The sequence below is a fragment of the Dendrobates tinctorius genome, unplaced genomic scaffold (assembly GCF_039654945.1).
Source record: "Dendrobates tinctorius isolate UK_male_01 unplaced genomic scaffold, ASM3965494v1 ptg000022l, whole genome shotgun sequence".
Lineage (NCBI taxonomy): Eukaryota > Metazoa > Chordata > Amphibia > Anura > Dendrobatidae > Dendrobates > Dendrobates tinctorius.
Window position 1 is genome coordinate 23,453,451 of NW_027361690.1, and position 14,480 is coordinate 23,467,930.

At 47.5% G+C, this 14,480-nt stretch overlaps 1 protein-coding gene across 2 annotated transcripts in view; it reads left to right on the forward strand.

Annotated features, from left to right (window-relative positions):
* Nucleotides 1-12,901: 12,901 nt before the first annotated feature.
* The window catches only part of SPPL2A (signal peptide peptidase like 2A), a 98,021-nt gene continuing 96,442 nt past the window's right edge, over nt 12,902-14,480 (forward strand). For both annotated transcript variants that reach the window (XM_073568494.1, XM_073568495.1), the window contains exon 1: nt 12,902-13,268. In XM_073568494.1, the coding sequence (XP_073424595.1) occupies nt 13,218-13,268 (51 nt within the window). In that variant the 5' untranslated portion in view covers nt 12,902-13,217. The remainder of the gene's footprint in view (nt 13,269-14,480) is intronic.

Below are 14,480 nucleotides of genomic sequence, written 5' to 3' on the forward strand. Positions count from 1 at the left end.
CCATTTGCGAATTGCAGTGTTGAGGCTGAAGAACCTCCATTGGTGAATTGCAGTGTTGAGGCTGAAGAGCCTCCATTGGCAAATTGCAGCATTGAGGCTGAAGACCCAGCAGTGGCAAATTGCAGTATTGAGACTGAAGAACCTCCAATGGCAAATTGCTGTGTTGAGGCTGAAGACCCGACAGTGGCGAATTGCAGTGTTGAGGCTGAAGACCCGTCAGTGGTGAGTTGCAGTGTTGAGGCTGAAGACCCGGTAGTGGCAAATTGGAGTGTTGAGGCTGCAGAACCTCCATTGGCGACTTGCAGTGTTGAAGCTGAACAACATGCATTGTTTAGGCTGAAGAATCTACAATGGAGAATTGCAATGTTGAGGCTTTCCTGACTGTGCTTGAAAGGGTCGCTGAGAGGGAGAAACACCTGCCAGATCAGTAGGAAGAGGTACTGGCATCATACTTGATGGGGGAAACCCCAGAAAGCATACTATGATTTAGTTTTGCAGAACGCTAAAGAGTATGGCAATCTAAAAATGGAGATTCTTGCACGATTAGGGATAACATTGACTCTCAGGGCACAGCGGGTTCACTATTGGGCGTACCACCTGGACAAACCACCTCGCTAACAAATGTTTGACCTGTTACACCTGGTTCACAAGTGGCTGCATTCAGAGTCCTCTACGACTGCACAGAGAGTAGAACTGGTGGTGATGGACCGGTTTGTGCACTCCCTGCCGAGGCCCATACTGACTTGGGTTGCCCAGGGTAATCCCTGGAATACTGACGAACTTGAGAGACAACAGGGGATGGAAGATTCTGTATGAAAGCAGTCCAACAGGAGGCGGAGGCCCAAAAGGGGGTGGGTCGCCAATACAGTTTGCCTATGCAGTGAATTTCTGAGCTACCACAATTTTTGGCACACCCCAATACCCCTTGGAACAGACGTGGAGGAGGACCTCATAAAACAAATTTCCCATTTTTCAGTTGACAAGCAGATGTGCTTATCAGTTATAATTCCACAAGTGGCACTAAAAACCCACTCTGACAAAACGCTAGCGACAGGGCAGGCCAGGACCTCCAAGGCGTAGAGAGCGGAGCCGGATGTCTTCCACCTCCTCTTCCTCATTGTCACCCAATCTACATTGGGATGAGATGAGGCTGGGCTGTGTGTAATCACTCTGTATGGTTCCTTGCTCTGTCTCATCATGCTCTGCCTGCAATGCATACTTTGATTGTGAGCAGAGAGCTTTTCAGAACACAGAGAAGTGGGATGGTGACTGTAATTATAGCGTCATCGCCACTCACCATCTTGGTGAAGTCCTCAAAGTTTTGGAGGATGGTACATATGTCTGACATCTATGTCCACTCCTGAGGTCTTATTTGTGGAGTCTGACCTTAATACCGACATCCTTTCCAATATCTGCAGTGTAGAGATCCAACGCGTGGGGACATCACACAACAGTCGGTGAGCCGGAAGCTGCAAACGCTGCTGAAGCACAGCAAGGGCGGCGAAAGCTGTAGCTTACTTTCTAAAATGGGCACACAGACGGCATACTTTCACAAGCAGATCCAGCAGCTCCGGGTAGGTTTTGAGAAACCTTTGAACAACGAGGTTTAGCACATGTGCCAGGCATGGTACGTGTGTGAACTCATCTCGCCTCAGTGCCGCCACCAGGTTACGGCCACTGTCACACACGACCATGTCTGGCTGTAGGTTCAGCGGTGTCAGCTACAAATCTGCCTGCTTTTTCAGAGCTGTCCACAACTCTTCATCATTGTGCGGTTTGTCACCTAAGCATATTAGCTTCAGCAAAGCCTGTTGCCGCTTGGCTGAGGCAGTGCTGTAGTGCTTACAGCTTGTGGTCATTTCGGAGATGGAGGCTGAAGAGGAGGAGGATAAGGTGCAGGAGCTGTAGACTGTGGGGGCAACCCTGATTCACATAGGGCCTGCAATCCTCGGCATCGGGAGGACGTGTTCCATCCCAAGGTCCGACTGGGTCCCGGCTTCCACTATGTTAACCCAGTGTGCCGTCAGCGAGATGTACCGTCCCTGCCCAGAAGCACTTGTCCATGTGTCCATGGTTAGGTGGACTATCCCGGTAACTGCATTGTTGAGGGCACGGCTAATGTTGCGGAACACGTGCTTGTGTAATGCGGGGATGGCACACCGGGAGAAATAGTAGCAGATGGGGACCGAGTACCGAGGGATGGCGGCCGCCATCAGGTTGCGGAAAGCTTCTGTCTCCAAGAGCCTAAAAGGCAACATTTCGAGTACAAGCAGAAGAGAAATGTGTGAATTTAGTACTGCGGCCTGTGGGGCGTTGGCTGCGTATTTGCGCTTGCGTTCCAAGGACTGGGGTATGGACAACTGAATGCTGCGCTGGGACAAGGACGTGCTTGATAATGGTGCTAGTTGAGTGTGTGCAATGACAGGTGCAGGGCAGGAGGCATCTTCGCATGCACCATGGACAGGGGATTGGCTTTCACCCACAACAGCAGAAGAAGCAGTGGTGTCACCCGCAGACACTGTTCGTGGACCCTGGGGTCATGTGCCTGATCATGCTGGAGGTGGTCAGGCTGGTAGTTTTGCTACCTCTGCTGATGCTGGCATGGCAGGTGGTGCAAATGGCCTTTTTTGGGATTATCGGCAGAGTCTTTAAAAAACAACCAGACTCGGGAAGACCTAACAGTTGGACTGGCAACTTCCGTCGTGTTGGTGTTACGGGGAACAGTTGCCCGCCTTCTGTCTGCGGTCACCACACTGCTTCTTCCTGCCTGTCGGCAGGGCCGGCCCGAGAGATTACGGCGCCCTAGGCGAAACTATTTTGTTGCGCCCCTACTATTCTTGGCAGTAGATGAAAACTTGGGATATAAATTTAGGAGCAAAATAAACCACAACAACGATTAATTAACTCTCTCCTAACTCTTTAATCTTCTGAGAAGTTGTATAGGACAAATATATACAAAGTAATCAATAACACAAAACAAAAACGACCATAGGTAATTAAAATTTTTGTTTCCTTGCCTTTTTTTTTTTTTAAAAAGGATGACACTAAGTCACCGAGATTAATTTGTTTAGCAACTTCAGATTCTATCGAAATTGTTGCCAACCCAACCAACCTCTCTTGCGTCATATTTGCCCTTAAATATGTACACTTTTCTTTCCATCCCTAAAACTTTTTGCCTTTTGAAAAGATTTTTTATAATTTTTTCTCTGGCGCCCCCTTTGGGTCGGCGCCCTAGGCGGCCGCCTAGTTCGCCTATACGTTCGGGCCGGCCCTGTCGGGGTGCTACGCCTCCCTCCTCCTGCGTGCTGCTGTCGTCGCTCTGCATGTCCTCCTGCCAGCTTGGGTCAGTTACTATATCATCCACCACCTCGTCCTCCACTTCCGCACCCTGGTCTTCCTCCTGACTTTCTTACAATTGTGTCTCATCATCATCCATCTCTTGTGACACTTTCCCACCGTCACCTTCGTGTGACCATGGTTGCTCAAATATTTGGGCATCGCTACATGCGATCTCCTCTAGCCCAGCTTCAAGTGGAGCGGGAGAGAGGCCTGAATCTATAAATGGAAACGTGAACAGCTCTTCGGAGTGTCCAAGTGTGGGACCAGTTGTCCCCGGGCACTCGGCATGGTGGGAGGAAGGAGGATCAGGGTGAGGAATATGCAGTCCAGACTCACTGCTACTCAGACTTGACCATAAGGAACACAGAGTGGTGGGGATGGTGGCGGCAAAGTGACTGGAAGGATTATCCGCTATCCAACCAACAACCTTTTGACACTGCTCTGGGTTCAATAGTTGTGTACTACTGCGGTCCCCTAGTAATTGGGACAGGAAGGTCGGGCGAGAAGATGGTGTTTGTTGTGGCACAATTTCATCTTGCCTCGGCCTCTGCATGCACCATTACCATCACGTCCACTTCCCCGTCCCTTGCCATGCGCCTTGCCCATTTTAAATGGAGTACAATATTTTCCGCGTTTACTACAAATGGCTGAAATTGGAGCAAAAGTATATGTGATCCGTGTGCGGGAAAACCACAGTTTAAAATACCTGGACTGTAGAATCATAGAATCATAGAATCGTAGAGTTGGAAGGGACCTCCTGGGCCATCTGGTCCAACCCCCTGCTCAAAGCAGGATTCGCTAAATCATCCCAGTCAGATGTCTGTCCAGCCTCTGTTTGAAGACTTCCATTGAAGGAGAACTCACCACTTCTCGTGGCAGCCTGTTCCACTCATTGATCACTCTAACTGTCAAAAAGTTTTTTCTAATATCTAATCTGTGTCTCTTCCCATTCAGTTTCATCCCATTGCTTCTAGTCTTTCCTTGTGCAAATGAGAATAAAGTTGATCCTTCTACAATGTGACAGCCCTTTAGATATTTGTAGACAGCTATTAAGTCTCCTCTCAGTCTTCTCTTTTGCAAACTAAACATTCCCAAATCCTGCAACCTTTCCTCATAAGACAGGGTTTGCAGACCGGTCACCATTCTGGTCGCTCTTTTCTGAACTTGCTCCAGTTTGTTGATGTCTTTTTTAAAATGTGGTGCCCAAAACTGGACACAATATTCCAGATGAGGTCTGACCAAAGAGGAGTAGAGGGAAATAATGACTTCACGTGATCTAGACTGTATGCTTCTGTTAATACATCCTAGAATTGCATTTGCCTTTTTTGCTGCTGCATCACACTGTTGACTCATATTCAATCTGTGATCTATTAGTATACCCAAGTCTTTTTCACATGTGCTGTCACTTAGCCCTATTCCTCCCATTCTATATATGCTTTTTTCATTTTTATTGCCCAGATGTAGTACTTTGCATTTCTCCCTGTTAAAAACCATTCTGTTAGTTGCTGCCCACTTCTCCAGTTTATTTAAATCTTTTTGAATCCTCTCTCTCTCTTCTCTAGTATTAGCTATCCCTCCTAGCTTTGTGTCATCAGCAAATTTAATCAGTTTACCCTCAATTCCTTCATCTAAATCGTTGATAAAGATGTTGAACAATACAGGGCCCAGGACAGAGCCCTGTGGTACCCCACTTGAGACATTCTTCCAACTGGATGTGCAGCCATTTACGACCACTCTTTGGGTCCGATCACTAAGCCAGTTATGAATCCACCTAACAGTTGCCTTGTCCATTCCATACTTAGTCATTTTTTCAATAAGGATTGTATGAGAGACTTTGTCAAATGCTTTGCTGAAGTCAAGATATACTATATCTACAGCATTTCCTTGATCCACCCAATCAGTGATACCGTCATAGAAGGAAATTAAGTTAGTCTGACATGACTTATTAGTTAGAAACCCATGCTGACTCTGTTTAATCACTTCATTCTTATCCAGGTATTGACATACATGTTGTTTAATAATTTGTTCAAAGATCTTTCCTGGTATAGAAGTCAGACTCACCGGCCTATAGTTGCCTGGGTCCACCTTCTTCCCCTTTTTGAAGATAGGAACAACATTTGCTCTTCTCCAGTCTTCTGGCACTTCTCCTGTTCTCCAAGAATTTTCAAAGATTATGGAGAGGGGTTCAAAAATTTCTTCTGCTATCTCCTTCAGTACTCTGGGGTGTAATTCATCTGGACCTGGAGACTTGAATTCATTTAGGTTAACTAAGTGTTTCCTCACTATCTTTCTGTTTATAGATATCCTGGATTCTTCTATTCCCTTAATAGGACAGTGAATAACAGTTGATGTTGCATTTCCTTTCTGAGAGAAAACAGATGCAAAATAGGAATTTAAAAGTTCAGCCTTCTCAACATCCTGTCTTACCATTTCATCATTTTCATCCTGTAAAAATCCTATAGCATCTTTGACTTTTCTTTTACTTTTGACATATCCCCAAAATCCTTTATTATTGCTTTTGACATCTCTTGCAAGCCTCAGTTCATTTTCAGCTTTAGCTAATCTGAATTGTGCCCTGCAGGTTCTGCAGACAGCATTATATTCTTCTTTAGATATGCCTCCCTCTTTCCATTTTATAAACATTTTTTTCTTCCTTTTTAGCATGTGCTTAAGTTCTGTGTTCATCCATCCTGGTTTCCTTAAATGCTTCCTATTCTTCCCTCTTTTCGGAATTGTTAACAACTGTGCTTTGAGAATTTCATTTTTCAAGATTTCCCATCCTTCCTGGACATTTTTGTCTTTAAGGATATCCAGCCATTGGATCCCTCCAATTCTCTTTCTGAATCCCTTAAAATCTGCCTTTCTGAAATCTAACCTTGACGTCTGAGTCTTCACAGGTCTTCCACCTCTAGTTATCCAAAATTCTAAAATAGCATGGTCGCTACCTCCTAGGGTCCCAGCCACTTTTACCTCCTCAACCATTTCCTCCCTGTTTATAAGGATTAGATCCAAGGTAGCAGTTCCCCTTGTTTTCTCCCTTACCTTTTGGAAGATAAAGTTGTCAGCAAGAGAGGATAAGAATTTCCTTGACCTGTTAGTTTTGCCTGAGAGAGATTCCCAACAAATGTCTGGATAGTTGAAATCTCCCATGACAACTATGTCATATTTTTTGGAGAACTTGGCCATCTGATGCATAAAGAGTTCATCTATATCTTCGGCTTGCACAGGCGGCCTGTAGTAAATGCCTACAATGGTGTCCTTTCCATTGTTCTGTCCTTGTATTCTTACCCAAACAGTTTCCACAGAACTCCCAGTCTCTGAAGCTTCAATCTCTGTGCAGATATACGCGTTTCGAACATACAATGCGACACCCCCTCCTCGTTTATCAAGTCTGTTTCTTGCAAATAAGTTGTATCCTTCTAGTCTTGTATTCCAATCATGTGTATTGTCCCACCAAGTTTCAGTGATTCCAATTACATCATATTTCTTTTCCTGTGTTAGTAGTTCCAATTCTCCTTGTTTGTTGCCCATGCTTTGTGCATTAGTATAGAAACATTTTAGTTTGTGATTGGTTTCTCTTTCTCCAATATTTTTATTAATTAGATTCTTTCGTCTTTGTTCTTCCTTTCCACTTCTAATAGCAGAGTTCTCAATAGCATTTGTCAGGTGTATGGCTTTTTCTGGTCTTTTGCTTCCCTTCCCATGTTGTTCTAGTTTAAAGCTCTCCTTACAAGTGTAGCAAGGCGACTTCCAAATACATGCGTTCCAGTCTTCGTAAGGTGCACCCCATCTCTAGCAAGTAGTCCATCGTATAAGTAGTTCACTCCGTGATCCAGAAATCCAAATCGTTGCTGACGGCACCATCGACGTAGCCAGTTGTTCACCTGCAGAATCTTATTCCACCTCCTTGTTCCATGGCCATCCACTGGGAGGATGGAAGAGAAGACCACCTGCGCTCCCAGTTCTTTCACTTTCTTGCCTAAGTCTTCAAAGTCTCTGCAGATGATTTCCAGGTCGTTTCTTGCGGTGTCATTTGTCCCCACATGTAGTAGCAGGAATGGGTAGTCATCTGTAGGTCTGAAGAGTCCTGATATCCTGTCAGACACATCTTTAATTTTTGCACCTGGAAGACAGCACATTTCTCTTGTAGTTATATCCGGTCTGCAGATAGCGGCCTCTGTTCCTCTCAGCAGGGAATCCCCCATGACCACCACTCTCCGTTTCTTCTTCACAACATTTTTCTTTCTCCATCCAGGAGGACTCTGAGGGCGTACAAGGTTGCTGTTTGTTGGCAAAGTCTTATCCTGATGTATTTCTTCATCGTTTTCCTGCGTGAGAGCCTGGTACTGGTTTCTGAGCAGTATGGGTGCTGACTGCCTGCTGATCCTCCTGCTTCTCTGGGTCACATATCTCCATTCCTCTGTTTCTTCAGGTGCACTTCGAATTTCTTCTCTTTCTGTAACATGAAGAGATAATTCTGCTCTGTCCAAGAACTCTTCACCTTCCTTAATGATCTTCAACGTAGCTAACCTCTCTTCGAGATTTTGCAACTTTTCCTCCAACAGGGACACAAGCTTGCATTTGTGGCATGTGAAGTTTGGCTTTTCCACTGGTAAATCTGTGAACATGTAGCAAGAAATGCAGCTCACCAAATGGCTCCTGGCCTCTTCCATCTTGAGATTTCTTAAGAACGATGAAAGATGAGCCTGTAGGTAACAAGTTTTTTTTTGCAGCAAACTGGTGTCAAAAACTAGGCTAAGACACAGCAAAAAAAAATTCAATGGAGACCTGAAATGGCACAATTTAGAGTGCACTGATATGTGATGCTTATCTGGCCTGCAGTTTTTTTAATCTTTTTGCAGCAAACTGGTGTCAATAACTAGGCTAAGGCTGGTTTCACACTTGCGTAGGGCAGAGCTGCGAAGGGCTGCGTACATCCTCCGTTAAGCCCCGCCCACTGCTGCACCTCTTCCATTCAACTCCGCCTACGTCAGCATGCGTCCTGCATACCTATCTTTAACATTGGAATGACGCTGCGCCGACTGCAACAAAATGCAACATGTTGCACTCGACGCAGCGTCAAAACGACGCATGCGGAGGCATCCGCATACATTCGCATGGCCTGTGTACCCAATGTTAAAGATAGGTACGCAGGACGCATGCCGACGTAGGCGGAGCTGAATGGAAGAGGCTTAACGGAGGATGTACACAGCCCTCCGCAGCTCTGCCCTATGCAAGTGTGAAACCAGCCTAAGACACAGCAAAAAAATTAAATGGAGGCCTGAAATGGCACAATTTTGAGCGCACTGATATGTGAAGCTTGTGACGAAGATACCCCACTTTCAAAAATCTGACCTGTAGTTTTTTTTTTTTGCCATCAAACTGGTGTCAATAACTAGGCTAAGACACAGCAAAAAAGATTCAATGGAGGCCTCAAATGGTGCAACTTTGACCGCACTGATATGCGATCTGTGTGACGACAAAACACCAGTTTAAAATAGCTGTATTTTTTACGCTGTAATATAGAAAGGATCTCGCTGTATTTCAGTGCCAACAAGCAAATGGGGCAGAAAAACCGTGTGCTCTGGATTGCTTTTAAAGAAAATAATCAAGATTAAGATCCCAAAAAAATATTCCTGGCCCCTGATACCTGCGACTATGTATATAAATATCTGTAATAGGCAGCAGCAGACAGTATTGGAATGGACCCTCTTGCTATATGCATTGATGTGTGCCACATACACTGCCTGCCTAGCACTGATATCTATATACCCACATACACTGCTTGCCTGCCTAGCACTGATATGTATATACCCACATACACTGCCTGCCTGCCTAGCACTGATATGTATATACCCACATACACTGCCTGCCTGCCTAGCACTGATATCTATATACCCACATACACTGCCTGCCTGCCTAGCACTGATATCTATATACCCACATACACTGCCTGCCTGCCTAGCACTGATATCTATATACCCACATACACTGCCTGCCTGCCTAGCACTGATATCTATATACCCACATACACTGCCTGCCTGCCTAGCACTGATATCTATATACCCACATACCCTGCCTGCCTGCCTAGCACTGATATCTATATACCCACATACACTGCCTGCCTGCCTAGCACTGATATCTATATACCCACATACACTGCCTGCCTGCCTAGCACTGATATCTATATACCCACATACCCTGCCCGCCTGCCTAGAACTGATATCTATATACCCACATACACTGCCTGCCTGCCTAGCACTGATATCTATATACCCACATACACTGCCTGCCTGCCTAGCACTGATATCTATATACCCACATACACTGCCTGCCTGCCTAGCACTGATATCTATATACCCACATACACTGCCTGCCTGCCTAGCACTGATATCTATATACCCACATACCCTGCCTGCCTGCCTAGCACTGATATCTATATACCCACATACACTGCCTGCCTAGCACTGATATCTATATACCCACATACCCTGCCTGCCTGCCTAGAACTGATATCTATATACCCACATACACTGCCTGCCTGCCTAGCACTGATATCTATATACCCACATACACTGCCTGCCTGCCTAGCACTGATATCTATATACCCACATACACTGCCTGCCTGCCTAGCACTGATATCTATATACCCACATACCCTGCCTGCCTGCCTAGCACTGATATCTATATACCCACATACACTGCCTGCCTGCCTAGCACTGATATCTATATACCCACATACACTGCCTGCCTGCCTAGCACTGATATCTATATACCCACATACACTGCCTGCCTGCCTAGCACTGATATGTATATACCCACATACACTGCCTGCCTGCCTAGCACTGATATGTATATACCCACATACACTGCCTGCCTGCCTAGCACTGATATCTATATACCCACATACACTGCCTGCCTGCCTAGCACTGATATCTATATATCCACATACACTGCTTGCCTGCCTAGCACTGATATGTATATACCCACATACACTGCCTGCCTGCCTAGCACTGATATCTATATACCCACATACACTGCCTGCCTAGCACTGATATCTATATACCCACATACACTGCCTGCCTGCCTAGCACTGATATCTATATACCCACATACACTGCCTGCCTGCCACTGATATCTATATACCCACATACCCTGCCTGCCTGCCTAGCACTGATATCTATATACCCACATACACTGCCTGCCTGCCTAGCACTGATATCTATATACCCACATACCCTGCCTGCCTGCCTAGCACTGATATCTATATACCCACATACACTGCCTGCCTGCCTAGCACTGATATCTATATACCCACATACCCTGCCTGCCTGCCTAGCACTGATATCTATATACCCACATACACTGCCTGCCTGCCTAGCACTGATATCTATATATCCACATACACTGCCTGCCTGCCTAGCACTGATATCTATATACCCACATACACTGCCTGCCTGCCTAGCACTGATATCTATATACCACATACACTGCCTGCCTGCCTAGCACTGATATCTATATACCCACATACACTGCCTGCCTGCCTAGCACTGATATCTATATACCCACATACACTGCCTGCCTGCCTAGCACTGATATCTATATACCCACATACACTGCCTGCCTGCCTAGCACTGATATCTATATACCCACATACCCTGCCTGCCTGCCTAGCACTGATATCTATATACCCACATACACTGCCTGCCTGCCTAGCACTGATATCTATATACCCACATACCCTGCCTGCCTGCCTAGCACTGATATCTATATACCCACATACACTGCCTGCCTGCCTAGCACTGATATCTATATACCCACATACCCTGCCTGCCTGCCTAGCACTGATATCTATATACCCACATACACTGCCTGCCTAGCACTGATATCTATATACCCACATACACTGCCTGCCTGCCTAGCACTGATATCTATATACCCACATACACTGCCTGCCTGCCTGCCTAGCACTGATATCTATATACCCACATACACTGCCTGCCTGCCTAGCACTGATATCTATATACCCACATACCCTACCTGCCTGCCTAGCACTGATATCTATATACCCACATACACTGCCTGCCTGCCTAGCACTGATATCTATATACCCACATACACTGCCTGCCTAGCACTGATATCTATATACCCACATACACTGCCTGCCTGCCTAGCACTGATATCTATATACCCACATACACTGCCTGCCTGCCTGCCTAGCACTGATACCTATATACCCACATACACTGCCTGCCTGCCTAGCACTGATATCTATATACCCACATACCCTACCTGCCTGCCTAGCACTGATATCTATATACCCACATACACTGCCTGCCTGCCTAGCACTGATATCTATATACCCACATACACTGCCTGCCTAGCACTGATATCTATATACCCACATACACTGCCTGCCTGCCTAGCACTGATATCTATATACCCACATACACTGCCTGCCTAGCACTGATATCTATATACCCACATACACTGCCTGCCTGCCTAGCACTGATATCTATATACCCACATACACTGCCTGCCTGCCTGCCTAGCACTGATATCTATATACCCACATACACTGCCTGCCTGCCTAGCACTGATATCTATATACCCACATACCCTACCTGCCTGCCTAGCACTGATATCTATATACCCACATACACTGCCTGCCTGCCTAGCACTGATATCTATATACCCACATACACTGCCTGCCTAGCACTGATATCTATATACCCACGTACACTGCCTGCCTGCCTAGCACTGATATCTATATACCCACATACACTGCCTGCCTGCCTAGCACTGACATCTATATTATATACAGATGGTATACCTACACTAATAAAATTGCAAATCTCTCCCTATCTCAGCAGCAACTCTCCCTACACTGGCGATTCGGGAGTAGACTGTGACGAGCAGGGCTGTGCCAGATGGCTGCTGCCAGCCAATCATTGTAATGCAACAAAGATGGCTGCGTTACAGTGCATGGCAGACAATCCCTACATGTTGATTGGTGCTCTAAAGAGCGCCAAACACACAGGGCGGGGACAGAACGCCCGCCGAATAATCCCGGAAATGCTCGGCGAGCTCTGAGCACCGCGAGTACAGCGATACTCAGATGAGCACCAAGTAGTGACGAGCAAGCTCGCTCATCACTAGTCACCATTTCTGGATTACTCACCCGCTCCTAGTTTTAGTTTACAAATACTGAGGTAAAATACTGATGAAATACTGAACAGTGGCCTTAATAGGCCAAAAATCCCTGTTTTGTGTACCTTCTAGTTGCTTAAAAGTTAAAACTTTTATGACATTCCGCCATGATTCTGGCTCCAGCTGCCGGATGGCACGTTTTTTATACATCTTTCGCATATAACCTGGCTTTGGATAGAAAAAAAACTGGATGTGTGAATCCGGGTACAGGCTCATTACGTGTTCTCCTACTCTGACAATTTCCGAGCAGCCTGTACGGTCTTTATCGTGACACAACCTATCACCGACGCGGAAATTATATCTCGTGACCGAAAGTTCAATTGCGAAAAGCAGGGAATTCTATGTGTCACACACCTGCGCATGCGCAGAAACCCACCCCAACGTCCACTGCGCAGCGTCACTTGTTGCTACGCAGATCCCGGTAGGAGGCTCCGGGAACTGGTGTGACTCCTCCGGTTACAGCGCTTTCCTTGCCCCGGGCAGCTCGGTGTCATACGGGGATCCGGGAGCTGCCGGCCTGCCCTCCGCTTATTCACGGGGAGTCATCGACCGACAGGAAGTGAAGATCCCGGAAAGAAGCCATTCTTATTGCTGACACATTAGTGCGGCTTTGCCTACATGAAACCCCGGCCCGGCCGCTTGTCTGACTGTCGTGATTGACAGCTGAAATGGAGCTGTCCGCTCTGCTGGGCCTTATAGTGCTGCTGCACCTACCGCAGGTAACGACTGACCCGTGTACACCATAGATGGAGCGGGGCGCACACAGTGTGCAATACCGGGCGCCAGAGCTGTGCTGGAGCTTGTAGTCCTCACAATAAATCACGTCTATGGCAGTAATGGTCAGCGGTGGGCATGTTAGGGAAATGTATGTGGTGCCAGTCTGACTAAAGGTGTTTTACAGAACAAAAACTGTCACAAACCCTGTCACCCTCAAGGCAGTCCCTGGCACTGACCTGTGCCAGGGCAATGCCCTCACCCACCTCGCTCACCTGTGCCAGGGCGATGCCCTCACCCACCTCGCTCACCTGTGCCAGGGCGATGCCCTCACCCACCTCGCTCACCTGTGCCAGGGCGATGCCCTCACCCACCTCGCTCACCTGTGCCAGGGTGAAGCCCTCACCCACCTCGCTCACCTGTGCCAGGGCGATGCCCTTGCCCACCTTGCTGACCTAGGGTGATGCTTTCGCCTACATCACTGACCTGTCCCAGTGCGATGCCCTCACCCGCATCTTCTTGCCTGTTTTAGGGCAAAGCAGTCACTCACCCCTACTGGCCTGTCCGAGAGCGATGCCCCCTACTCAAACCTTCTGGCCTGTTTAATGCCGATGCCCCCATCAACTCTTCTGGATTTTTTAGGGCAATGTTCCCACTCACCCCTTTTGATACTCTTACCCCTTCTGGCCATTTTGCAACCCTCATTCACTTTTTTGTCTGGCAGCTCTTCCCTCTCGCAGTCCTCCTTCCAGTCCTAGGCCACTGCCCTTGCCCAGTGCTCTGTCCAGTCCTAGGCCACTGCCCTTGCCCAGTGCTCCGTCCAGTCCTAGGCCACTGCCCTTGCCCAGTGCTCCGTCCAGTCCTAGGCCACTGCCCTTGCCCAGTGCTCCGTCCAGTCCTAGGCCACTGCCCTTGCCCAGTGCTCCGTCCAGTCCTAGGCCACTGCCCTTGCCCAGTGCTCCCTCCAGTCCTAGGCCACCGCCCTCGCCCAGTGCTCCTTCCAATCCTGGGCCAGTGTTCCTTCTAGTCCTAAGCCAACGCCCTCGCCCTGTATTCTTTCCAGTCCTAGGCCACCACCCTCGCCAAGTGCTCAATCCAGTCCCTCGCCCCAGCGCTCCATCCGGTCCTAGGCCACCGCCCTCGCCTCAGCGCTCCATCCGGTCCTAGGCCACCGCCCTCGCCCCAGCGCTCCATCCGGTCCTAGGCCACCGCCCTCG